Raw genomic sequence first — 25540 nt, 5'->3', positions numbered from 1 at the left:
AATACCAAAAGTCTATTTAATTAATCCCCGTTGAACCAAATAGTTCAACTGTTTTCTCAGAACTAGGGTATTTTTTCATATACGTCAGATCTGGACAGGTGTCATGTGTGTTGATTGATACAATTCATACATTTTTTTTTTGATAGTTTAGAATGTGACTTATTCTGATGTTTGACGCTCTACATATTGTATTATAATCATTTTACGGTTTAAATGATTGCTGAAAGGTTAATAAAAAGCCTATAGTTTAAATATAAATATTTGAGTACATTTGTTTCCAAACAAAATTTAATACAAACTGTTTTTAGTTCCCCAAAGAACCATTTCTTCTCAAAAGAACCTTTTGTGAGTAAGTTCTTCAAATGGTACAGGTTTTTTGGAACCAAAAGAGTGCATATAATCTAGTAAAACCCTTTTATTTTAAAACGTGACATGTTTATTTCCCTGGTGTGACAGAAATGTATTTTTCCAATTAGGAATTTTGTCACAATCCTTTGATGTGTATTGTAGAACAACATTTCAATGTTCATTTTCAGAAATAAAGACACGTTCAAAACATGTTACTGTAAAACTCCCTTTTGATGGATTCACACCAACAATCCACAAAAACACACAGAAAAGCCATCAGCAACATGTTTGTATTCGTTTTAAAATTCTATAGCCATCCTGAAAGATAGATGAATAAACCCGAACCGATTGTTTTTCTCCAAATGATGATATATTATGATTAATCTCCACAGCCTGCGAGATTATCTTTAATAACAGACAAATCAAATGATATTTTTGTGAACATATTTCTCATTTTAAAGCAAACATGTCCAAAACTCAATCTTCAAATCACTTCATCCAACAAACAATACAAAAGAAGTCAACAACATAAGAGAGCTTCTTAAAGTAGTGAACTCAAGAACAAAGATGCCTCATACACCAGTATTTAATCATGTACTAGTGTGGATGAGAGAAAGTTGGACTGAAGAGGGACGAGCTGAGAGGCAGATGAGGGAAGTACAGTAATATTTTATGCACATGGCTTATAAACAGTAGCACCCACATCTTTGTGCAAATTGATCAACTGGAGGAGACACGTGTGCAAGGATTTTCCTCTGTTGGCAGAGCCTACCGAACAAAACATACAAGTCAAAATCATTTTTATAGTGATGCATATAATCTCAGTGTTGGATTATCAGACAATCTGAAGGATTTTAAAGCAAGAGAATTGAAAAATAGAGTGAAATATTCACAGTTCAGATGATTCGGCCGAATTTGTATACATAATTCAAACAAATGTTAGCAAGATTTTGGGGAAAGTCACGAGCAATACCTTTGATATGTTAATGTGTCATGAAGTTACTTAAGTGTGATTTTACTAATGGTTGAGGATTAGGCAATTTTGCCAAAGAGATTTAGAAACAATTGTAAACGCTTAATGCTGTCTTTGTTAAAGCCCTTAGGTAGCATATATTTAGCTAATATTGTTCTAAACGAAAAGCCTCGATAAGCATTCAATTCCAAATGCGCAATCGCACAATACATAACCAAATAGATCATGGCAAAGAAACATAGTCTTGGTAAATTCACAAATTGATCAAATAGACTGACGCGTAATTATCACATACAAAAGGTAACAAATACATGTATACCAACAACCCATAGTATTTCAAATCCTGTTTTTCAACGAAATTACATTCTACATAAAGTCTTAAGGAGAATTGATTTATAATAGACGTAAGTCAAAGCTCTGTTTGAAATAAAGTTCTTAAATAACCGACTAAAAAACTGAGCTAATCATTTCACAAATCACTTGTTGTACTACGGACGGGGGACGGGGACGGGGATGGGGGGTTTACTGTATTAATGTCAGGGTATCACTTTATAATTGACAAATCAAATAACAAATATAAAGAGACCAAATATGACACACTCACAGGACAAGTATAAGACAAGTATATCTCACCTCATACATTCTCCTTTTTGAATATATAACTCCATATATATCATATACATATAAAATTGAATGTAGTGACTGAAAATATCTATCTTTAACAAATTTTCGATGGCGGCAGTATTACCTCAAGGCCACACTTGTATTGTATTGGGAGAAGTTTTTTCTTCTCCTGGTTTAGGGCAGATTGTCAGATCCTTTCTTATTTGGACATGTTGTATTCACATGCCAAGTCCAGTCGCAGCGATACATCTTATCATCATTAACATGGCTATCTACTTTCCAGTTGCGAGATGGTTGATGGACATACTGTAAATAATGGGCACTTGGAAGCATCGGCATCGTTTACAGAACCAGCTTTCCATTTTTTCCCCTTTTGATTCCAAGTGGACACTGATTTTTAGATGTCTCTCTCATGGAAGCGTGTGAAGATATCCTTATACTTCTTCTTACAATGTGATATCCGGCTGTTGTGTTGTCCCACGCCTGCTGTTGTAGTTTAATTGTAAAAAAAAGGCGCATGAAAGAAATGGCTGCTTGCTGGCAATTTCATGTGTTATTGTGCAGGAAACCTACTTAACAAAAAACATGGCCAGTAAATTTGATCGATATTGCGCAATGGGCCCATGCTCCTTTCCGGCAGTTCAGTTTTACTCCTAGTAGATGGAAGTGATGAATGTGAAGATGTGTAAAATCAAGGGTGCATGGCTAATATGTTGTGTGAGTACTAAAAGAGTGGGGTCAGAAATAAGTGTGTTAGGTCTTAATCTGTGGAGAACTCGTCTTAAGTTTCTTTGTAACAATTTAAAAGATTTAGTAATGGGAACTATTTCCTGTATTTTTGTTCTCCTCAACTATCTAGCAGCTGCTTTAGCGCACGTTCAATGTTCATTCTGTGTCCCACTCGAGTCACTCCTAACTCTGCCAGATCGTCCTTGGTGAGGGCAGGCAGGTGCGCGCCTTCAATCTCATGCTCCAAAAACCGGGCGCGGTGTTCCCCTAGTCCTACACTCTCTAGCCATTCTCCCACGTCATACTTACTCCAAAGTGCTAGGGGGCGCTGTCTGAATGGTCGCAGGGCAAGAAGTGGGCCTCCAAGAACCGGTGAGGGGCAAGGGGAAGCGCATGGGGAAGGTGATGGAGATCGGCTGCGGGCTCGGGCGCTGGCGCTCCTCATGACGAAACGCACCTCCTTGGGCTCCTGGGGTAAACTCAGGCTAGAGGACTTGAGGATGGTGTGATGGTGGTGATGGGGACCGAAAGTACGTACGGGGCCCAGCGGTTCACTCCGTTCAGGGGTGGCTCCAGGGCTGGGAGTCCTACGGGTCACAGGGTATCGGCTACCAGGCCGGATGGTGAAGGTGGTGCCGTAACTCCTCTGGGAAATGGTGTGAAGCTCACCTAAACTGCTAAATAGTCTATAAGAGAGTGAAAAGATATAGACCGGAAAATAAGAGAGCTGTAGGTGTAAAGGGAGGAAATTAAAAACAATCTCTAAAACAGTACTTTTGGGAAACTGATGTGAGAGTGAAAGCCAATCCAATGCAGTAACCATTGGGTTTGTTAACTGAAATGGTGCAGAGCATGCAGTAAGAATTTAATGCAATAAAGTGACAGAGCAGTTCATATAAAACTGGAGTCCTCAGAGGAGTACAGGTTTTGTTTTAAAGAGTTGGAACTTCAGTTCATCACAGTATTTTCACAGCTGGTACTCGGTATGTATTTTGAAAATACCCAAAATCTGCTGCAATAAACTTACCACAACGCATGCAGTAATATAAACGTAATCTAGGTTTAAGGTATGGTTCCTATGGAAAACTGAATATATGCATGTAATAAAGACTGCATGAATTTGCCTTTATTTGAAATTTCTTCTATAGATATTCAAAAAGGATACACTGAAAATTCCAGTTTCTTTGCTCAAATACAAAAAGCTGTTAGAATCTGTTACTGCACATTGAACTATAATAAGCCCCGAAGACAAGCCCACCATGTAATTTGCAGCTGGATTAAAAGCTGCAGACAGGGGTTTTAGTGAAAGTTAGTTAGATAAGGAGTTGTTTTTACCCACAGAGCTAAAAACCTACGATTTACTCTCTCCTCCATTCTCCTCACATCTGCAAGGACATACAGACACACACACACACAGGTGTGTTATGGAAAGGCAGTTTAACCAGGTGTGTGACTGAGGGTGTCAAGTCAAGTGGCTGTATTGCTAAAAGACATTGAGAGTTTGGCTGTGGTTCATGCAGGTGTGCAAATAAGATTTTTTTTGTGCTTTATGTCCACTCATTATTCGTGAAAGATCTTTCTTACCTGGCTCCTCCCACAGGTGACCTCCTGCCAGGGTCAAGAGGTGCTCCCATTGGTGGCTCCTCCCCCAGTGAATGAGTGTCTTTACTTAGTAACTCTGCCCCCATAGCAGCAGGCCGACTTTCATCAGCCCCACCCACCTGGGTCCGGGGCTCCTCCCCCCAGAGTTTGGAGCGTCTTTGGAATAGGTAGCGTGGACGGGTGGGGCCTGTGCTGGGTGGGTGTGGAAGCAGCTCGCTGTCTGATGACTGTTTAAGCAGTGGGTCCCTGAGATGGGCGGGGCGACCACGCCCCACCCCACAACGTGGTTTGCTTGCATGAGCGGAATCTGTGCTCTCTGAAGACAAGGTGGACATGCTGGAGACTGTGGAAACAGTACTGGTGGTCTCCATATGAGGGTCTTCAACCCCAGAGTCCGCTGTTGAATCACTTGCTTTACCAGAGGAAGTCTTGGCAATAGATGGTCGTGATCCAGTAGGTGAAATGCTTAGGGTGGCTTTGGGTGTTTCTTTAATTAGAAGGCCATTCGAGAAGGGTTGAGGGGGTGGCACGAGGCCTATCTTTCGAAGCTCCTCTCTTGTTTCCTCGTCGCTTGAAGAGAGCAGAGCAGGGGGCAGAGTCACTGTGTAGGGCTCTGCATCCTCCTCCGAGCTCATAGTCAGACTTCGTGTGGTTAGATTCGAGAGGGTGGGGGCAGGGGAGGGCATGGGGGGTGGGACTGCTGGTTGGCTATGCTCTGTATCCATTAATGTAGTTTGGACGCCTTGAACGCTCGGTGCCGCTAATGACTCTTCTAGGCTTCGTCCAGACCCCGGGCTACCGCTAGTCACTTGGCTAGTCGACTCTGTGATACTGACAGGTTCATCTCGCCATGAATTTGAAGGAGGAGCCTCAAGAGGAGCAGGAGGTGTTGCTCCTCCCTCTGTCTCTGGCCTCTCCACTGCTCTGCCTTGAGTGGGAGAAGGTGTGGGTGACGGTGTAGGAGTGGGTGTAGTCCGGCCACTAAGAGCCCGTTCTCGTGCGGCCAGTGCAAGCGCTAATGGTGAGGAGGGATCCAGTGGTCGACCTGTTAGAGGATGTATAAAAGTGGTTCCCCCTGGTGGTGGGCCAGGGGAGAGCATAGGTGCGGGTGGAGGCAACTCAGCCAATTCGTCCACTGAGTGAGACTGAGACAGTAACGGGGTTGTCTGTGGTTCTGTTGCGCCCCCTTCCACAGACAGGAAAACGCTAGGCCTGCGTCGAGCCCCAGGGGGTGTGATCCTGGCTCGCTCTGAGAGAACCTGCTGTTGGAACTGCTCTGCCCTGCTGCTGTGGGGTATCCGTAACCCTCCCAAAGGAGAGGGGTCTCTGCTTGTCTGAGCACTTTCCTCAACTTGTCCTTGCTTGACTAGAGGGCTCTTCCTACGTTGAGGCTTGGTTGGAGTGTAGACGGCACTAAGGCGACCTACGTTAGCATATGGGTTCTCGACAGCTGGCCCGCGCCTACGGCCACGTTCAGGAGGAACAGCTCCAGAGGTAGGCGTTTGCGGTCTTGCTATAGGGGCAGGCTCCACTGGCAAGTGGGCGGTGTCCTGAAGAATGATCATGGAGCGGGTTTTTCGTTGGCGATCAGTCGTGACTGGGCCGTGGAGCTTAGGCTCCACCCCCGGGCGAAAGCTAGATCGGCTCTGGTTGGCAGCGCGAGAGGGGGGCGGAGGTGGAAGAAACGAAGGAGGTGGCCCTGAATCAAGGAAGTAGGGAGTCGGAGGTGGTGGAGGAGCTGTCTGCGGAGGCGGTGGAATACTGTCTTGTCTAAAGCTGTCTGTCATTGAGGAGCTTCGGGGGAAGCGATGCTCTCCAATCAGGGCAGAAATTCTTTCATCTTCAGGAACACCTACAAAGCAATGCGTATGAAGTTAAAAACTACTACTAGTATGCTTAGAAGAAGAATTTTTTTGACAACAACTCAGCTGCTAAAGGAAGTTTTTTGCTGTCTTTTACAGCTTATTCACACTAATCTGAAGGAGGGAGATTTGATGTGGAGAGTCTTACCAGGTAGTTTTACTTTTAAAGACAACCTCCAAATTATCTTTGTAGTAAACTAAAGAAAAACGAGTTTCCCTGCAGAGTAAATGTGTGTGTGCCACGCGGCGCTCAACTTTACCAAATGACTTGGTTCTGGACATCCCTCGAGGAAGCTGCATGTGACTTCTGTCCACACCCAAGGACACTCCTGGCAAACCCTGTCTCTCTAACAAGGACTATACATCAAAAATAAAAACAAACAATGGACAGAATTCAGATTCAGCTTTGCTTGAAATACACAGAAAATGCAATGTTGCAGGATCAATGCCACTCGTGTCACCATCTTTTGTCTAGACCACCAGATCCAACATTTTTATTTATCCCAAGACAATACGGATTACAAACAGAAGCCGATCAGCTGCCAAATTTACTGGCGTGAGTATCTTTACTGACACACTTTGGCTACTGTACTACAATGGAGATGTGCACCATCTGTTGCACACAATGCATATTATGTCATAATATACCTGCTATATATAGCATAACGGATGTTATTTTATGTAATAACGCCTTTTACATCAAAAATGATCAACTTTTGTTGAATGCAAAAATAACTGCACAGAGCGTTTTATGTTTATGTGTATAAGACTCACACTGATCTCAGCCTGTGTGATGCGTCGACTCGTCGGTCTCGGTTTCACAGTGGCCGCTCTGCAGTCTCCATCTGGGGGGCGTGGCCTCATCACTACAACAGGTTCTTTTGGCGAACTCAACATCTCATCCAACTTCTCTGTGAGGGATACACAGGTCGCAACCCACAAACACTTAATACACATCCATCCCTGAGCGGGGTTCTGTTATATCAATAGCTTTTAAATCAGAGAAGACAAAAACACCAAGTGCACTAGAAAATAAAAGTACATGAGTATGAAAGTCTGTAGTAAAGAACAAATAGGCTACATCACCAAACACACAAATACAACAGCAAATCTAGTTCGTCTACAGGCCACAAAAGGTATACAGTACATTTAAAGAAAATGTTTAAGAAAAAACACAATCTTTTTACACAGCTTGTTTCCAAGCAATGAAACAAGATAAAAAACGTTTAGATAACATTGACATTCCATGCTATCAGCGCATAGAAACATGGAGCTAGTCTCACAATTATGATGTCATATCTTACCTCCCCTCCTTCTCCTCGACGCTTGTGAACAAGAAGCAAGGAGAATCTACAGTTCCTGATTTAGCTCAAAGATTTGTACATTTGATCATTGCAATGAATAAAACAATGAGATAGGGCCTAGTGTATTATTTGAATTCATCTCAAGTATCCAAACATCTCCAAACGCAAGGAGTGTGCATCCATGTTGCATGTTTGCATATGTCAGTATTGGCTTACCCAGCTCCTCCAGTTCTGCGGTCATGCTTTTGGAGCGTAGGGTCAGGCTGGTGCTTGGGTCCCTTTTAGGAGGTGGGGGGGCTAAGTAATCATCAGCAGGGAAAGACCGTTTGTTTAAATCGAATTCAATGACGTCCTTGAAAATCAAAATGTATGAAACAGGCTTAGGATACGAACCTTTCTTGCGGACCACATCCCCCGTATCAGGTTTGCGTGTGACGGACACCACCTTCATTACGAGGCGACTCCCACCCTGCCGAATCAGAGATACCACCTGCCTGTGGCCCACCTTTACAACACTCACCCCATTCACCTGACGGATGATCGAGACAGACCGAAAGGAATCATATTTTAGCATGCGTTTCACACAGACCCTTCAGTGCATGCAGTGTTTGAGTTCATTATAAGTGATGCAATCAAATATTCTCTACCTCTATGAGGAAATCCCCCGTCCTTAATCCTGCCCTCCATGCCACCCCCTCGAGGTCCACTGATTCCAGATATTGCAGGGCAGGAAAGGCAGGCGTTGGCGTGAACTCCTCTATGGGCGTCTCGGCTGGTAATACACACGCCTCTTATTAGCGCATCTCTGTGTGAATTTATTTGCATGTCTGTGACTTCACCTGTTAGTGTTTGGGTTTCAGACCTTTAGCTCCCCGAAGCACGAAGCCAAATCCTTCGCTGTCTCTTTTCTGCAGTGTTGCACTTTTTTCTTCTATAACATAATCGCTGCGAATATACAGAAATCAATTGTTAAATGTGCTGCATTGCCAGAATTCTCTGTCTTTCCAGAGTCCCTCACGCACAATCCCACACATTGCCTCCAATTATATTGAGAAGGAAACCGAACCAAATGCTATTTCTCCATGCTAATATTATTTCAGTACGTATACTCTGCATTCTAAGCAAATTTCCACGCCAAAGGTACATTATGAAACAAAGTTCAGACTCCGTTCTGACTGGATAAGCTATTTTAGCAAGACATTGCGAAATGACTATAGGTCATAGAAACTCATTTTAGTGTTTCTTTAGTAATGAAATGAAGTGCAAATTGCTTATATGCGTGTGTCCACACCTGCCAAATAACAGATGAGTAAGCCAATAATGCACTCTTACATAGCTTTTTATAAGCGTAAATATTGAGCAGTTTACCTTATCCCACAGTGCAAAACCAATTTTGAACCGTCATGTTTTAAATGACCGTATTATTAACATGTGTAGTATCATTTTTGATTATTAGTTATTTTGTACTCCCACAAATGAAGATATCTGTAAAAACTGGATTTAAAATATCAAAAAGACCACTGAACCTCATTGATTTCATCAGGATGAGAGCGAGATTGAAACACAATGAAGGGAAGGATGGAGAGGAAGTGTGTACCTGTAGGAGGTATAATTGTCATAGGAGCCAACAGTGTAGTGCCTAAAAAGTCTCTTGGTGCGATCTTCTCTCGTCTCTGAGAAACAGATACATGACTACATCAGTACAATTGAACTTGATGCCATTTTTCTCACCAAAAATGATGCGCGACGCAGCAACGTGACCGCACCTTCATTTAAAGGGTGGGATTTAGATGGCGTGGGCGGGCCGGGCACAAATATATTAACCGTGCTATCTATGAGTGTGTAACACCGCACTTGTTTTATCAAATGCACCAAATGTCCTTGACAAACGTCTGGTGTTACATTGCATAGAACTTGACGTAGTACCTTGTGTATATTCTTGAATGTGGTTTGTGTACTAACCAAGTCGTGGGTCATACTGTCTCATCTGGACCTCCTCTACACAGTGAGCAGGAAACCAGCCGGTCCGTCCTTTAACTGAACCTTCCCAGAATCCTCCCTCACCTATGCTTAGCACTAAAAGAGATGCCATTTCAATCAATCGAAGACATCACTCATCTGCGCAGCATTTGTCATCAAAAAAATAACTTTCTAACAGAAAATGCATTCGGTCTATATTGTATAGTGAGATGACCAACTGACCTTTGACCCTCTCTCCGCGGTTCAGCGTGATCTCACCCTCGCCCTGTGGGGTGTGGGAGCTGACGGCGATGAAGGTGCGGCCGGGCACTGCGCTGTAGAGTCGTCGCTTTGGACCTCGAGACACAGCAGGAGGACTCGGCTCTCTTTGTACAGGACTGCCAGGGCTGCAGTACGCCAGCGTGCAAAAGTGAACGACAACCAGCTCTGGAGTCAACGGCAACTATTCTTCCAGGTATTTAAACGCATCACATGTTATATGAATGCCAGTTTGTTAGTGTGTAGATTCTGGACCAATAACGTCATTTATAAGATCAAAATAAGATTAAAAAGGGATTTTCCTAAACAAATCTGAGATGCACTTGTCTGTGTGAAACTGTTGGAAATGTTGGGGGTGGTTGTCAGGGTGTATGGTTGCTAAGGGGCTCCACTAATGCATGGCTTCAAAACACTTCATCTAGACCGATTTAATGCTACTGATTCAACATTTTTAAATTTTCACCGCCTGTGCTCACCGTTCACTTTCATTTTATAGAAAAAGCGTGTTCTTTTGTGTTTCACAGAATACAAATCATATGGGTCTGAAGCTACATTCATATGATGATACAATTTGTATTTATGGGTGAACTGTCCTCCACACCTCAGATGCCCGCGTGTGTGTCTCCTGAGGCTCCGCGTGTGTGTGTGAGCAGCTTGGGGGCTGCGCTGGGTGGGCACGTTGTCATCAGGCTCTAGTGGAGGCAGACTGCGAAGCGAGGGGGCCGGAGACGGGGCGGGCAGACTCTCATCCAGAGCGTTATCGCTGGCCGATCGCATCAGAGAGCGACGTGGGGATATGCAGACCGCACGACGCCGAGACGAGTACGAGGGGGTCTCCCTGAAAGGCACTGTTGTAGAAAGACAGTTTTACACACAGGGCTTACTCACATTTACTGTATTTTGCTATTTTGTTGTGAGCTTATTTCACCACAGTTATAATATAAAACCATGCCAGATTTGAGAAGATATTAGACACGCAAATAAGGAATTTAAAGCATACACACCAATCATGGAAAAGGAAAGTAATTGGGGTGTAAATTTGCATTGTTGTGGCTTTTACTGCTCCCAAAAATAAAACACAACTTGTTTTATTTCAATATATTTACCTACATAAACCAAGTCACCAACTCACAAACAAGGAAGCTAGGGAAACACATTTGTCTTTTCATCTTCTTAGTCAAGGTGGGTTGAGTAAAGCAGGCCGTATGAGGTCACATATTCATTCAAAGTTAAAAGCGACATGCGAGTTGTGTCCTAAACGTGCCATGTGGTGCATCGGTGAGTCTCACGATTTGAAATGATCTGATAGAATGACCACCATTGTGGTACTATTGGTTCAGTTATTCATGAAATCAGTTGGCCAGACAGTGAAGAAAACCCATTTTTGCCTGTCGAATGGATCAAGAACGCTCTCCATGAGGTTCAAGACTATCATATAGAAAAAGACTGGCAGAACAGATGAACCCGTGTCAATGTGATAGAAAGTGAAAGACGTATAATCCCTTTTAACCCAAAGCCTTACCTCATCTGTAAAATATGGTGTGGCTTAGGCATGTAAAGCTGCCATATAGAATTCTTTTGTATGTACTAAATGGTGAGACTGGGGTCATGTATTTAAAGTCTTTCATGGTTTATGAACGTAAATATTCAAAAGAAAGTTGGACTTTATTAACGGGGTCATATCAACCATTACATCGCATGCGAATATAGAATACATTTTGTAAATATACAGTATGATTTAATACTGTATTAACAGCTGCTATCTCAAAATATCAAGGACAAATAGATTTTTCATGATATGATCCCCTGCAGGCATACAAAGCAATAACCTAAGGGGTTACACAAACAAAATTCGACAAAACGGGTGTAAAATGAGGGTAGCACTAATGAATGAAACAAATACATCATTAAAAATGACAAAAGCACATATTTTTCGTTACACGCAACACATGGAGGGAGAGAGATTACACAAAAATGACAAACAGACGATGACTCACAGATGACATCACACAGAGCATGACTGAGGTTTACAAAGAGAAACACACACAAATTAAAAAGAGATTAGCCCACATAAACTAGTATGACAAACACTTCTGCAGAGATTACATCACACATTTCAAAATTAGACTGCTGATAAAGACAATAGCCAGACCGCAGTGGCTGTCTAAAACGAAAAGAAATCATGTTTTGACACCGATTTGATGGAGTTGCCAGATTTGGGCTGCTTCGTGCGATCAAGCGCTTTTATGTTGTCTTTCCTTTGTAATTTGCTATGAATAACATTGGTTTGTGATACTTAATGCTTGAGTTACAGTGTTATCTGAGTAGGACATTGAGGATTGTGATGGTTGGTTTTGGTTTACTCGAGCCCCTTATCACGAGGCAAACACGGTCATGACCAACTCACCAACATCTGAGGTTTTATGGATCTTGATGATTTCTGCCAGGTCGAAGTTCCCTGCGATGATGGCAACCTAACAAAAATCGTTAAGAAAATATTTACATGGATTTATTTATATTTAATCAACATTATATATAAACATACATTGATTTTCGTATTTGATATCTTTCTTAAATAAACACATGTGCTTGTATGTGTTTATAAGCACAAAATTAATATGCACATTCCACAGACATATATTATGGAAACACAGACGTTTATTCTGCATGCGATTAATCACGGTTAATCATTTAACAGCCCTATTTTTTTAATACAGTGAAAGTAAATGATGACTGCAAAAAGGCTCTATCAGATGTAAATTTCCTTCTGTCCATCAGTTAAAAGTAGGGCTGTCAAACGATTAATCACGATTAATCGCTTCCAGAATAAAAGTTTGGGTTTACATAATGTATGTCTGTGTACTGTGCATATTAATTTTGTATGAATAAAAACACAGCATTTATTTAAGAAAAAACAAAATATTAAAATGAATAACCATTTACATATAATTTAAATTATATAAATAAGTACAGGTAAACATTTTCTTAATATATACACTTTTATTCTGGGTGCGATTAATCGCGATTAATCGTTTGACAGCCCTAGTTAAAAGTGCTGTTATGTTATGTCTAGCACAAGTCATTTTTGAAGAATAAACTTGTAGCCTTGACATTGGTTCAGATTGGTCATAGGTACCTGAAATGCTGTTTGGTTGTTGTAGTTCTTGATTTCTTTATTTGCTCCTCGAAATAGGAGAACTCTAGCACAGCCTTCCTGCAGAGATGGAAGAGCACAGAGGAAAAAGTGGGTGAGTGAAACAGAGAAATAATGAGAGGAAATTATAGAATCCAGCAAATGTGTTTGTATGCGATTTGGTGCCCAGCGGAGTTTAATGACTAGAGAGTGTTGCCGATGAAATGCGCGAACTGCACACTACACACTTTGTACTGTGTATACTTACCGTTTTTACAGAGTAGTGTGTAGAACAGTATTGTATTACATGTTTGTCTCGGTGAGTGTGCAGGTACATCTCAATAACGAAATCATTTTTCATCTAATTCATGCATAAAACGTGTACCTGGTTGTAGAGGGCACACAGGTGAAGCGCTGTGTTTCCTGAGGCATTCTGAGCGCTCATCTCCGCTCCATAGAATAACAGGTGCTCAAGGTGCTGCACGTTTCCATGACGACAAGCCTATGGTACAAAAACACACACTCCGATCACCCACTGCTGCAGGTGTAACAAACAATAAAAGAGGATATATTTAGTCTCGCTGGAAAATGCAACTTTTTCCCCTCCCGTAGGTGTAATGTGTGCATTCTGAGCGGAAACGGACGATTTACTTGATGAATCTCTTGCCAGCCGTTCTCATCACTGTAGCCCAGCTGGGCGTGATCGTACAGCAGCAGCTCACAGCAGTACGGATCTCCCCCGACCATGGCGCTGTGATAGAGGGGGGTAAGCCCACGACTGTCTTTATAGTCTGGAGAGGTCCCCAGATCCAACAATGTCTGCAGATATGGAGAGAATTGGGACACAAAATGCGATGGGCATATGCGCACGGACCCACAAGCTGTTGCTGACTTGTGTAAGCGTGACTCCTTCTTTGGAAAATGTGTGTGGGAGGGACTCACAGTCAGTGCTACATGGTTGTGCGTTTGGACCGCTTTGTGCAGCGCAGTCAGGCCATCTCTGGTTCTGAAGTCCAGGTGAGCCCCTCCGCTCCTCAACACCTTGATCAGATCGCCACATGAGTCCAGCTGGGCCACGAGAGTCAGAGGAGATTCTAGAGACATCACACAACAGCATGACGGAGATGATTACGAAACCCAAATGTCAAAACGCTTCAAATGAGAAAAACGAGTGCTCATTTTGGGGATTTGGCCTGATTAGTTCAAAGCAGCATTGCTTCGAATTTGCATTCATTAAATGCTAATCAAGTCAAACTTTAAAGGAATAGGTAACCTTTCAAAGTTCACTCAATGTCGTGTTGTTTAAAAAAATATGTCTCTTTTAATACATTACATTAGGTTTGACATCATGAACGAAATCATTAATGGAAGATTAACGGAATGGCTTTCATTTCTTGAGGACTATGGACAATGGTTTTTCTTTATAAATCTTTATTGACGCTTTCATCTAAACAACATAAACACACGTTACAGCGCATGCGCACTCTTATGACCCCCAACTGAACTTCCGGTACACATTCGCAAACAATAGAGCGCCTGTAGATTATTTCTGATAACAGTCAAAAGAAACCGAGAAGAAGCGTTACTTGGCTAAACTTCAACAAATCATTTATTTAATACAATTATCATATTGTACAGTAAAATAATAATACGAATGAATATTAACATAAATTAAATGAAATATAAATGGTTAACGCTAGCCAAACACAAACCGGAAGTTAACTGGGCTCAGGCGCGCGCGTCCTTTGAAACGGTCAACAAACATTGGGACTTTTGGGAAGTTGCATCAGCACCATGGCTCCATGCACATGTCAACTCCTAACTCACCTCCGCTGTCAGTATCGTGAAAGTTGGGGTCCAGCCCTTTCTCCAAAAACCTGCAGACCTTTTCTACGCTCCTCTGTTGAACACACTCCATAAATTTCTTTAAATTGGCCTGTAAGCAAGAGCACATGGTCTCGGATTACTAACCCTTCAACAATGTTGAGTCTTTCTCTTCTCAAATAAAAGCAATGATGCAATTCTCTTCCCCAGTGCACTTGAACCATTAAATGGTTGTTCAGAAATCTGCAGGCTTGTGGAGTGTTGTTACTCATTACTCATGCAAAGAAGTTCGAGAGATTTATTACTCTACATGTAGAAGTCTTACAGGTACAGTAGCGAATCGGGCCGTTTAATTCTGAATGTGCTGTTGCGTTTTGTGTAGCGCTCGAGCGCTCGAGCTTTAGAATGACTCTTGAGCCTAAAAGATGTTTGCATGTGTACTACCTGGACCCTTTTATTAGTGCATTCAATCGCATGCACGGCACGCACATCATCTGTGTGACGACAACCCACACTGTAATCACGAACAGTACAATCTACTCATTAAAAATGAGTTAACTGTACTCAAAACTGATATAGTCCCGTTTACTTAAAACTTTAAAGTGTCTCAGATAGCAAGCAACCATTGAATACATTTTTAAAACTACCATTATGGTGATCAGTGTTTGCTTTAGTTGGGCTCTTGACTCATGTGTTTCACTACTAGAACACTTGCTTAGCTTCTCTTTAAGCGCTGAAACGGTGAGTTAAACCCGTTTGTTTGGGGTAAAAAGCAAAGAAATCCGGTAGCTGATTTCAATTGGTGATCGTTATGAATCACTGATAAAGAGTGTGTTGTGTTATTACTTTGTAAACTGATTTATATTACAGATTAGTGTTATGACTGTCATATCCTCAGAGACAAATTAAATGTGCTTAAAAACCTTTAAACTAATAAATCAATTAGACATGAAGAATCAGTGTATGAAACTCAACAATGGTGACAGTCAACAAAATAAAACTTCATGCAGCAATGCATGCTGGGTAACATCATAGTACAAAACTCATTCATGATTCCCAGCATGCATTGCAGTTGATCTGTTTAGCTGAATTAGTTTGATGATTGTCACCATCGTTGAGGTTTGTATGATGAGTGTTGATGTCTAAGTGAGTCAGTAAAACGTTCTTTATTCATTCTTACTCATTCTTATTTACAACAGCTTTTGTACTTTATTAATAATTGACACCTATTATGAAATCTACTCCAAACTGACCTTTTAAAGATCTCTTTTTAGTCGATGTGCAAGTGTTATTTCTGAAACACACACAAGCACTGACAGAGACGTTTACTTAACAGAAGCCAAGAGTCAAGAGCCCAACTAAAGCAAACGCTCATCACCATAATGGTAGTTTAATCACTTGCTAATATTTCTTTAGTAAAGTGAACACTATTATAATAAGTTAACTTAAGTAATGATTTTGAGTCAGCAGTACTTAATTATATTTGATCAGTAAGTTCAGACAACAATTATTATTGAGTTCTACGATCTTAAAATTAAAACACTACTTTACTTAAAAATATTGATGTAATCGGTTTCCTCATTTTTTTTAAAGTAAAGTCAACTTATTACATTTCGCAGTTGATGTTACTAATTATTTGAAGTTCAGTCTACTTAGAATTTAGTGCAATGCCCTTTTATATGTTGGATGAGCTGAACATTTTAAGTTCTCTTTACTCAAATATCAAATACACATTACTTAACTTGCCTCAAAATGTTTAAGTACACTCAACTTGTCCAGGTTTACAGTGGTGCTGTGTGTAAATGAATGCAAATGAACATTAAATGTTACCTTGGTATGTAATTTAGCCAGTTGCTTGTCATCTACATAGCTCTGAGTGTAAACACGCCTCTTATACCGGAACTGAGGGCACACAAATAAATTGAAGTAACAGATGAAAACATTTGTTTAAAACATGATCCAATGATAATTAGTTGAGAACTCCAAAGCATTATGGGAATTAAAAGTGTGTTTATGTGTGTGTTCGTACTTCTAGGTATGGGACGGGTGTGACCGTAGGGAGAGGGTACTCGCTGAGCAATCTCTCCTCATCGAGGAACTTTCCGGCGCGCCCGTTAAAGGCAGGGAGGTAGAGGCCATAGTTAAGCACATCGGTCAGGCTTTGTGTCAAAGTGACCAGAACTCGCTGCTTACAAACCCAAACTGGAGCTTCAAGATCCAATCGCAGGCATTTCTGGAGCGACAGACACACAAAATAATTGTACAAAATAACAGTACAGTACTTTTAATCCCATTTATATTTCTTACTGTTTTAATTTTACAGATTGACAGGAAATCATAGAGTGAAAAAAGAGGAAAGGGATCAGAGTCCTTTGGAGGAGTACTGTACATGCACTAGCCGTTGCGCCATGGATCTGATTGGGCCAGGTCATTTTAGTCGTTCATGTAGAATTGTTGCTGTGTTTTTATATATATATAATCATATTACATGTCCATGAAACACTTCAATACGTTTGACTTTACATGCATAGATCATTTAAATGATCAAGGCATGTGCTGTTTACAGGGCTGGGGAGTAACCAAATACATGTAACTTAGTTACGTATTTAAAGTACAAAATTTGAGTAACTGTATTTCATTACAGTTACTTTTAAAATTACAGTTACATCCGAAAAGTATTTTAGATTACCAAAGTGATTACTTGGAATTTCAATAGCATAAAACGGGCAATGAATGTAAACAGCAATCGGTGATTCTCTGACATTCTGCAAAAGCATCCCAAACTACAGTTCTGCTCATTTTCATGCCCCTCGCAGAATATGCAAAATTGGAATCGTTTAAAAAAATAAGAGGGATCTGGGTTCATAGAAATTGCATATTAATTTTATTTAGTACTGTCCTGAATAAGCTATTTCACGCAATAGAAGTTTTCATATACTCCATTCCACAATTTGAGACAATTAATACAAATTGCCACATAAAAAACGGAGATACCCTTGAATCTTTAGTGTCTGTGGTTACCTGAATGATCAACGACTGGTTTCATGTTTTGCGAGTCCCTTGTTTAAGTCATTTGTTTAGGTAATTGCGACTTTTTATCTCAGAGTTCTTTTATCTCCCAGTTCTGACTTTTTCTCACAATTGCGAGTTTATAACTCACAAATCTGATTTATTTTCTTAGAATTGTGAGAGATATACACTCACAATTGCATCTGTCAGTCCAATGAGAGAAAAAAACACTGACTTTTTTCTCAGAATTGCGAGCTTGAGAAAAATCATCTGAATTGTTATAAAGTTATAAAGTCAGAATTGCATAAAATAAACTTACTATACAAATGTCAAAATTGCGAGATCTCGCAATTGTGAGTGTTTCATGCAATTCCGATTTCATGACTTGCAACTGCGAGTTTAAATCTCGCAATTCTGAAAAAACGAAATTGAAATGTTTTATCCGTTTCCATCAAAGACAATGCAGCATTCAGAGAAGAGGGTGAAAATGTTCAAACAGGATGATGTGTAAAGATGTTTTATTTTGTTTATAGATCATATTTTTTTCATGTAGTTCTGCCCTTCACATTAAGCATGTATAAGCACATGTTTCCCAGAAGACAAAAGAAGTGCATTTTGCCTCCAATTCAAAAAAGTTGACACACCCCAGCTCTTAATTCATTGTGCTGCCTTTTTGAGCATCAGCATTTTTCTTTTTCTTTTTTCTAAGATTGTGTGCTTTTTTCACATTGTGCTGAACAAATGATTTCCTATAAGAACCAGCCAGTGCTTATGATGTAAAATGCAGAAGATGTCTAATAAGAACAGGTGAAAGGATGATGTCTGTGATCAAGACAAAATGTTAGATGGGACACAAGACAAATGTTAGACAACCCCAAAAAAATCAATAAAAAAACAATGTTGCAGTGGATGCTGGAATTGTCAGAAGGCGTGAGGTATGTATGTATGTGGATATTTCTGAACTGAAAAGTTGGTTTTGTAAATGGGTCATTCTGTTGTGTGCCATTTGAGTCCCCAACACGTAATATGGAATATTTTATTTAAAAATGGGATTATAATAATTTCGTAAAGCTTGTCTTCTATAATTAACCCATCTTTAATGCAGTTAAAGTGAAGGACATTTATTATAGAAATGTAAATATTACATAAACTATTACTTCTAAAGAGACGTCCTGTAACAGAGGGGACATTTGGCCTGTGTCACATGGTAAAAACAATCGTGGAAAGTTAAGCATTTTTTTTGGAAAGTTTGAAATGCCACTGAATGGTAGGAATGACCCAAATAATATATTAAGAAGCATTGTAGACTCTCGTATTTACTTACATTAATATGGATTTGATCATTTCTTTAAGAAATGCCTATTTTATTACTGACCTAGTTATTTCGAAATAATGCAGAATCTGTCATATTTCTTGCGAAACAAAAGTGACATCATTTGTTTCAAATGTTTTTCAATGTGCTCTTAGACTTTTAGACCGTACATGTAAGACTGTACATGTGAAATTTTCATCCTTTACCATAAATCGCCATAGAGTTCTGCACAGAAACATGCACGCATGCACAAGACCTGCTGTAGGTCTCTCACACACCCCTTACACCCACGCGGCATCAACAACCTTTATTCTACCAATCACTGCCACTCTCCACTCCAGCACTGCAGTGCAGCCATTTCAAAGAAAAGCCCAGAAAACTGAGCATGCCTGCTTATGCACATGGGTGTGTGTGTGTGAGAACGGAGTGAGAAAGAGGAGCGAAGCGAGAGAGGCTCACCGTTTGCTGCAGATCAGGGATTCCGATGCGGATGACAACTGCGTTTCCGTGGAGATCCTCCATAGGTTCGGAGGTAGATTTAGTCCCAGGAGAGGCCCGAATGCTGTCATCTCCGTAGTTACCGTTGGTAGGGGCGTGTTGTTGCCGCGGCCGGTCGAGACCCTCATGTTTGCCGTCGGCAGGTGGACTGATAGGCATGCTCTGGGAGAGTGTGTGTGTGTGTGTGTGCGTTCTGCTCAACACGTCAGCCTCACAACCCTACAACAGAACACACACAGACACACCTGCTTTTTCATTTACTTCATTTATACCCGGTTTGTTTCCCAGGTTTGGGTTGTACTGTATAAGAGATGGGCTATTTGGTACATCTGTGTCCTAGGAAGATGTGCGTATACTGTACAGTGCTTTTGAAATGTGTTTATACGGCCTTAAAGAACACGCTTTCGTGAGTAGTAGTATTGAAAGAGCATCAGCTAATGAAGTCTTTACGTAAGCATGGAGATGACATTTTAACACAAGCCACAAATCAAGATACAAAATATGGGTTGAGAGAGTTTGCGTGTGTGTGAGAAAGAGAGAGAGAGGAAGTCCATTGGTTGTGAGTGGTTGCCATGGACACTGTAAAGCAGATCCACTTGGGAATAATGGAAATTGAGGGAACCCTGCATCCCAGGTTACCATGGCAACTCAGCACTTTGCTTGTTCTGTTAAACCATAGCTCTACCACTTCCTCTTTAGAGACGGCTGTGCAAAATCACACACACAATATACACCTCCATCCCTCCCTCTGTAATCAACACACACGTGACTTTTAACATTTATTTTGTGTACTGTGCACATAACAATGCCTTAAAATACCTTGATCGATCCCCGTCGTGCTAGAAGTTACCGCATCATGCAAACACACACACACACACATCCTTTTACCATACTATTAACACAGCTGGCCACATGTGGATCCCACCTACTCGCTCATTCCAAAGCAATCACACGCAAAAGCGCTATTGTCCACGAAGACTCAAGGGAAGTCATCTGTTACATAAGACATTGTCATAGAGAACAAGAGGTGGAAAAACCCCCAAAAAGAGTAAGAGAGTGATCTCAAAGTTCCATTACCCAGGTGGTGTTTTCCATCAGAGACCAGTTGGGCAGACATAGAAAAATCAAAGCGTTTGAACAACTTACAGTTATAGGCATTCTTGATGGACGGCCCTATTGACTCACCTCTCTTATAAAAGACGTCCTCGTGTTTAATGGAGCCTGAGATTGTTTTGAGTACCGCAATTTATTCCTTGAATATTTATAGTTCCATTACGAGACCTGAAATATCACTAGCTGACTTTGATATACTGTAACTGTGAGAAGCGATTTAAACATTCACTGAAAACACATTTGGAAAAAGTCACACAGAATTGATTTGTAAAATATCTCCTGTACGTGGCTGGGTTAGATGAGTAGCTCTTACGTAGCGGGTTTCTTTTCTTTGTACAACAGGAATGGTCTAGTTTTGTCACATTCAATCTCTGTTGCCCATATAGTTCTCAATAGGGTATTTACTATAAATAGAAAAGAGAGTGAGGGAACAAGTGAGCAAATTGCATCAAAACATTGTTGTCAGTGCACACGTGTAGCCGAACTTTGCGTGTTAAGCATAAAGGCTTTTTTGTTCTTGTCAAGATGAAGACTTTCAGACTTTGGGCCTGTAATATTCCAAGGGGAAAAAATGGGGCTAGTTCTCCTATTTTTTAATTAATGGCAATATAGTGTACGTAGGTTTTGTATATACCTTAAAGCCGTATAGAAAAATATAGAAAAATTCTACTGTTATTCCCCAGAAAAAAGTTCTTTAACACAAATGTTGACCTTTTGCTATTGGGTTAGTGTCACACTATATGGGGGATGGTGTCACAATGGAGTCTGTCATTATAGATACCCTTTTAGCTAAATGTCAAGCAAAATATGTATTATTATGAACACAAAAGTTTTATTTTAGAGAACTGAATCAAAAATATTATAGTATTTATTCAGAAGCATTATATTTACATTTACATGTATTCATTTGGCAGACACGTTTATCCAAAGCGACTTACAACTAGGAGAGCATATAAACATTATATGTAGAACTAAAAAGCACATGTCGTCACATTTAACGATTTGCTCTAAACTGATATTTAATAAAAAAGAACTACATTTTTACTATCATTGTACACTCTTGTTGAATGTACAGTATTTTTGGGTTAGATGTTTGAATCTACAAATATCCACAAAACCAGTGCTAGAGAACACAAACTATTGATGTTATTGAGCCTTTATAGTCAAAACATTATAGTTACTGACAAATAGCCCTTGTGAGAACTTCCCTTTGTGACACTTATAGTATTTATACCAAATAGTGATCTGTCAAGGTGTTCCTGTTTATCACAATTAACAATAACTTAACTCTTAATACAAATCTATTAATATATAGTAAAGAAATAAACCTGCAACTATAAGTAAGCTCTAACTATTTTTGTAACATTTCAAAGCACAAAAATCACTGCCATAGTGCTAGGGGTCTTGCGGTTGCCAGGGCATTATTATGCTGTTGCTAAGGTGTTCTGGCTGGTTTCTAGGGTGATGGTAGGAGATTACCTGTTCTTTTGGCTGTTCAATAGTTTCTATTATACTTTGCTCTCTAGATATCGCTTTGGCTTTTCCTTCAATTTAAGCCAATTGCATTTTTACATCCCTATATGATTGATCCGGAAAGACTGATCACTTAGTAAAAACACACTTCCCCTCAACAAAGTTATACACCAAAGTCACACAGTGAGATATTTGAACAAACCCTTTTAGTAATAATGATTTGCCTTATCAAGCAGCATTAATAAGTCGAATACATTTAAGAACAGGGATAAAAGGAGGAGTTCACCTTTGACCTGGGCTTCCCATGTGAGCTTTCCTATACAACAAGGACCGTGGGTGTTTTCGTGAAGTTGGTCTCCTCGGAGTATTCTTCAAAGTTTCCAAGCTTTCAATCTTGTATTCCAGTTGTATTCTGCCAATATTCCACCCAGCGTACTTTGTGTTTCCAGGTTGGTGAAGTATCGACTCGAACGTCCCAGCACTCGTTCTGAACTCTGAGATTTCAGGACACTTGAAGCCCAACCCTGATGCTGAGTATTCCCGAGCAGGAAAACCAGCAGGAAAGAGGAAATTACAGCAGGAAGGTTTCCAGACCATCTCAACCAACCGAAAACATCCCTCGCTGATCTCGACCAATAAGCAAACAGGGTTCAATCATCTCAGCCAATCGCCAACGTTTCTCGAAACACCTCAGGTGAGGCTACATTTAAATCCATCATTCTGGTTGTAATAAACATCTCTGTCACTCCTGGCGCCACGTAATACTGCCAGTTTCAGGGCCAATGAGAATTTGTTGTGGATCAACTGTGGCAATAGTCTCTATGCATGTTGCAGTCAGAATAACAATATTTAAATGGAGGACATGGTGTGGGTCTGAATGAAAAGAATATGAAACCATGCATTTTAAATACAGGATCATCAAAACTCCCACGCCTTTCTACCAACACACACAAATCCCAACCATCATTTCTTCAAACCACTTCTACAGTCATCAAAAACTTCCACTAGACCTGTTTTCAAAGCTTTTTGCTTTGCACTTCCTGTGATCTCAGCCCCACTTCCTGCCCTCTTCCCGGCTATGTTGGGCCCGGCTCCTCGGGATGTTTTTGCAGGAAGTGTAGGAAAAGCTGCACGCCTCTGATAACTCGGTCCTTTCCTCAGACCATTCAAAAATGCACCTCGCACACATGAGTGCGGAACAGAAATAAAAGCTAGTGGCACCCACACACCTCCCTGCAAATCTGCAGCTACATAACGGCAACATTTCCATTTCCACCTCGCGCTAGATGATAACGAAATGACAGAAATGTACGACGGCGCTAATACTGGAAGTAGGTTAGCTACAGTTGATTTGAGCTGAATAATATATCAATATTTTAAATCGCACGGAAGGGTTAGGTGACTGCTTCAGGAGTCTCGATAGATTTCATTTCCTTTTGATTTCATCACACCAAATCATGGTGCTCGGTTACATAAGACGCACCTTGATGTATGCATCTGTGGATCACAGCTGGACTAGAGTTTTAAGACTTCAGCTGATCCTTAAATGACTCTTACCCACTCTCAAAAGCAGCAAATGCATGCATTTAGCTAGTTGATCAAAAACATCAAGGTCCATGAACCTCTTTTTCAACATCAATATACGCAGGGAAAGTGTATTTTTAGATGCAGCATTTCTTTGAGGTTTCTTGGCTTAGTTTTCAGCTTCCAGGACAAATATCCAGCTTAGTTTCTCAATTATTACGTTTTAAGGTCCTAAAACTACATAATGGTACAATGGTTCTTTGAAGTAGTTTTAGATGCTCAAATTTTCAGGTCAACTACCTACACTCACAAATAAAGGTGCTTAAAAGGTTCAATCACAGGGATGCCATAGAAGAACTATTTTGGGTTCCACAAAGAACCATTTAGTCAAAGGTTCTCTAAAGAACCATCTCTTTCTTGCCTTTTTATAATCTGAAGAACCTTTTTTGCCCCAAAGAACCTTCTGTGAAACAGAAAGGCTCTTTGGATGTTAACGTGAAGCACCTTTATTTCCTAAATGTCCCAACCCCTAAAACACCATTGTAAGTCCTCAATGCTTTGATATAAATCCTAACTTTACGTCTCTCAAAGTTTTGAAGTCTTGACTTAAAATGCATTCAAGTCATGACATCTGAGCTTGTATCAAGCATTCAAAGTTACAAAACCACAATTCCCGATGACATGCCTTTAAACCACTCAAGGCTAAACTTCTGGATACAGAAACTATGGTCCCCGTGTCTACAACATTCACAAATGCACATACATACCCTCTCTCATACTCGTTCCCACATGGTTTCCTCTCCCTTTGGGCTTTTTGTCACCGCGGTCCACAGATCCGAGAACAGTATGATCAGCCAAAGAATGCTGTGAGCAATAATGATGTGCGTACGCGTGGGTGTCTCACCTCACCTCATCGCCGTCTCTGTTCTGAGTCTCAGTGCATCTCCATATCTCAGTGTGAGAATTCACATGCTAAGAGCTGTCACTGCATCCCAGTACCACTGCACCTCTCCAAGTCCTAGCTCCATCACTATGGCAACCAGAAAAATGGTTCACCAGGAAACTTTGCCTGCGTTTAAAGGGCCAAAGCATAAATCTGGAGCGCGCGTCCTTCTGCATCTCCCGACGCGCGTGCAGAAGACAAGCAGATGTTAAAGAAGTGGGAAGATGGAGAAAAAGAGACGAGGGAGAAAGATGCGGGGAGCGCGTCTGTTTAATGAGTGGGCGTTAGGGATGAATAGATTGGCCTCAGTCACGACAGAAATCAGTAAGATGTGAAAGAGCGACAGGTACAGTAGGTAAGAGGGCTGTGGTGATGTGCGTCTATTCGGCAAAAATAAATTCACTCTCAACCAGCGAGAACATCCGGCAAATCTTTGATCAGATTAGTCTTTGCCTGAGGAAGACATATATAGGGTAAACACAACACTCATTCACACATCTTCGTGCAAACGCGCACACACGCGTTTCGCCTGTTAGGAAAGTGTTCCATAATTCCTCTCGAAACACCCAATACCAATATCTGCATAGAGCTGCTGTACAGAGGTGTGCTTACACAGACAGACAGACAGACACAAATCTTTCAATAAACGCCAAGTCAAATTCATTCAAACGCGGATAACCCAAGGATATGAAGGAAATCATTCAACTTACCCAATAAAACCAGGGCACACATTCCACACCATCTCGACTTCCTCCTTGAGCATCCGTCTCTCTGGTTCGTGAAAGTGTTTAAGTGTGTGGAATTGTGTATTTGGACGTTTGTGAGTAAGAAAGAGAGGAGAGGGAGAAAAGAGGAGAGATAGAGGGAAAGGGAAAGAGAGAAATAGGAGGAGAGAGAGAGAGGGAGAGAGAGAGAGAGAGAGAGAGAGCGAGCGGAGGCAGTGAGACTCTAACTCTATGATAGGAATGCTCAGCTCAGCCCACACAGTGCAAGCATGATACACTGACTGTGTGTGTGTGGTGAGAGAGAGA

The 25540-nt window shown here is 40.9% G+C and overlaps 1 protein-coding gene across 9 annotated transcripts; it reads right to left on the bottom strand.

The window, feature by feature from the left end:
* Positions 1–461: 461 nt before the first annotated feature.
* shank3b (SH3 and multiple ankyrin repeat domains 3b) lies at positions 462–25500 on the bottom strand. 9 transcript variants are annotated; one of them, XM_057323535.1, is made up of 24 exons: positions 25220–25499; positions 19418–19675; positions 16667–16870; positions 16468–16539; positions 14641–14749; positions 13756–13907; positions 13465–13632; positions 13199–13315; positions 12817–12894; positions 12088–12154; positions 10282–10528; positions 9645–9808; positions 9405–9518; positions 9040–9115; positions 8305–8387; positions 8090–8214; positions 7836–7971; positions 7659–7739; positions 7443–7463; positions 6913–7049; positions 6399–6495; positions 4259–6128; positions 4030–4059; positions 462–3360 (listed from the first exon to the last, which is right to left on the bottom strand). In XM_057323535.1, the coding sequence occupies exons 2-24, from the start codon at positions 19613–19615 to the stop codon at positions 2793–2795; spliced, it is 4914 nt and encodes a 1637-aa protein (XP_057179518.1). In that variant the 5' UTR covers positions 19616–19675; positions 25220–25499; the 3' UTR covers positions 462–2792. The 9 variants fall into 9 exon arrangements, with proteins under 9 accessions (XP_057179518.1, XP_057179520.1, XP_057179521.1 ...); XM_057323537.1 differs by lacking the exon at positions 25220–25499 and adding an exon at positions 24476–24843; XM_057323538.1 differs by lacking the exon at positions 25220–25499 and adding an exon at positions 24334–24450.
* Between the last annotated feature and the right edge of the window lie 40 nt (positions 25501–25540).

The sequence above is a fragment of the Triplophysa rosa genome, linkage group LG24 (assembly GCF_024868665.1).
Source record: "Triplophysa rosa linkage group LG24, Trosa_1v2, whole genome shotgun sequence".
NCBI classification, from domain to species: Eukaryota; Metazoa; Chordata; class Actinopteri; order Cypriniformes; family Nemacheilidae; genus Triplophysa; species Triplophysa rosa.
This window is presented reverse-complemented; position numbering and strand designations above follow the sequence as displayed.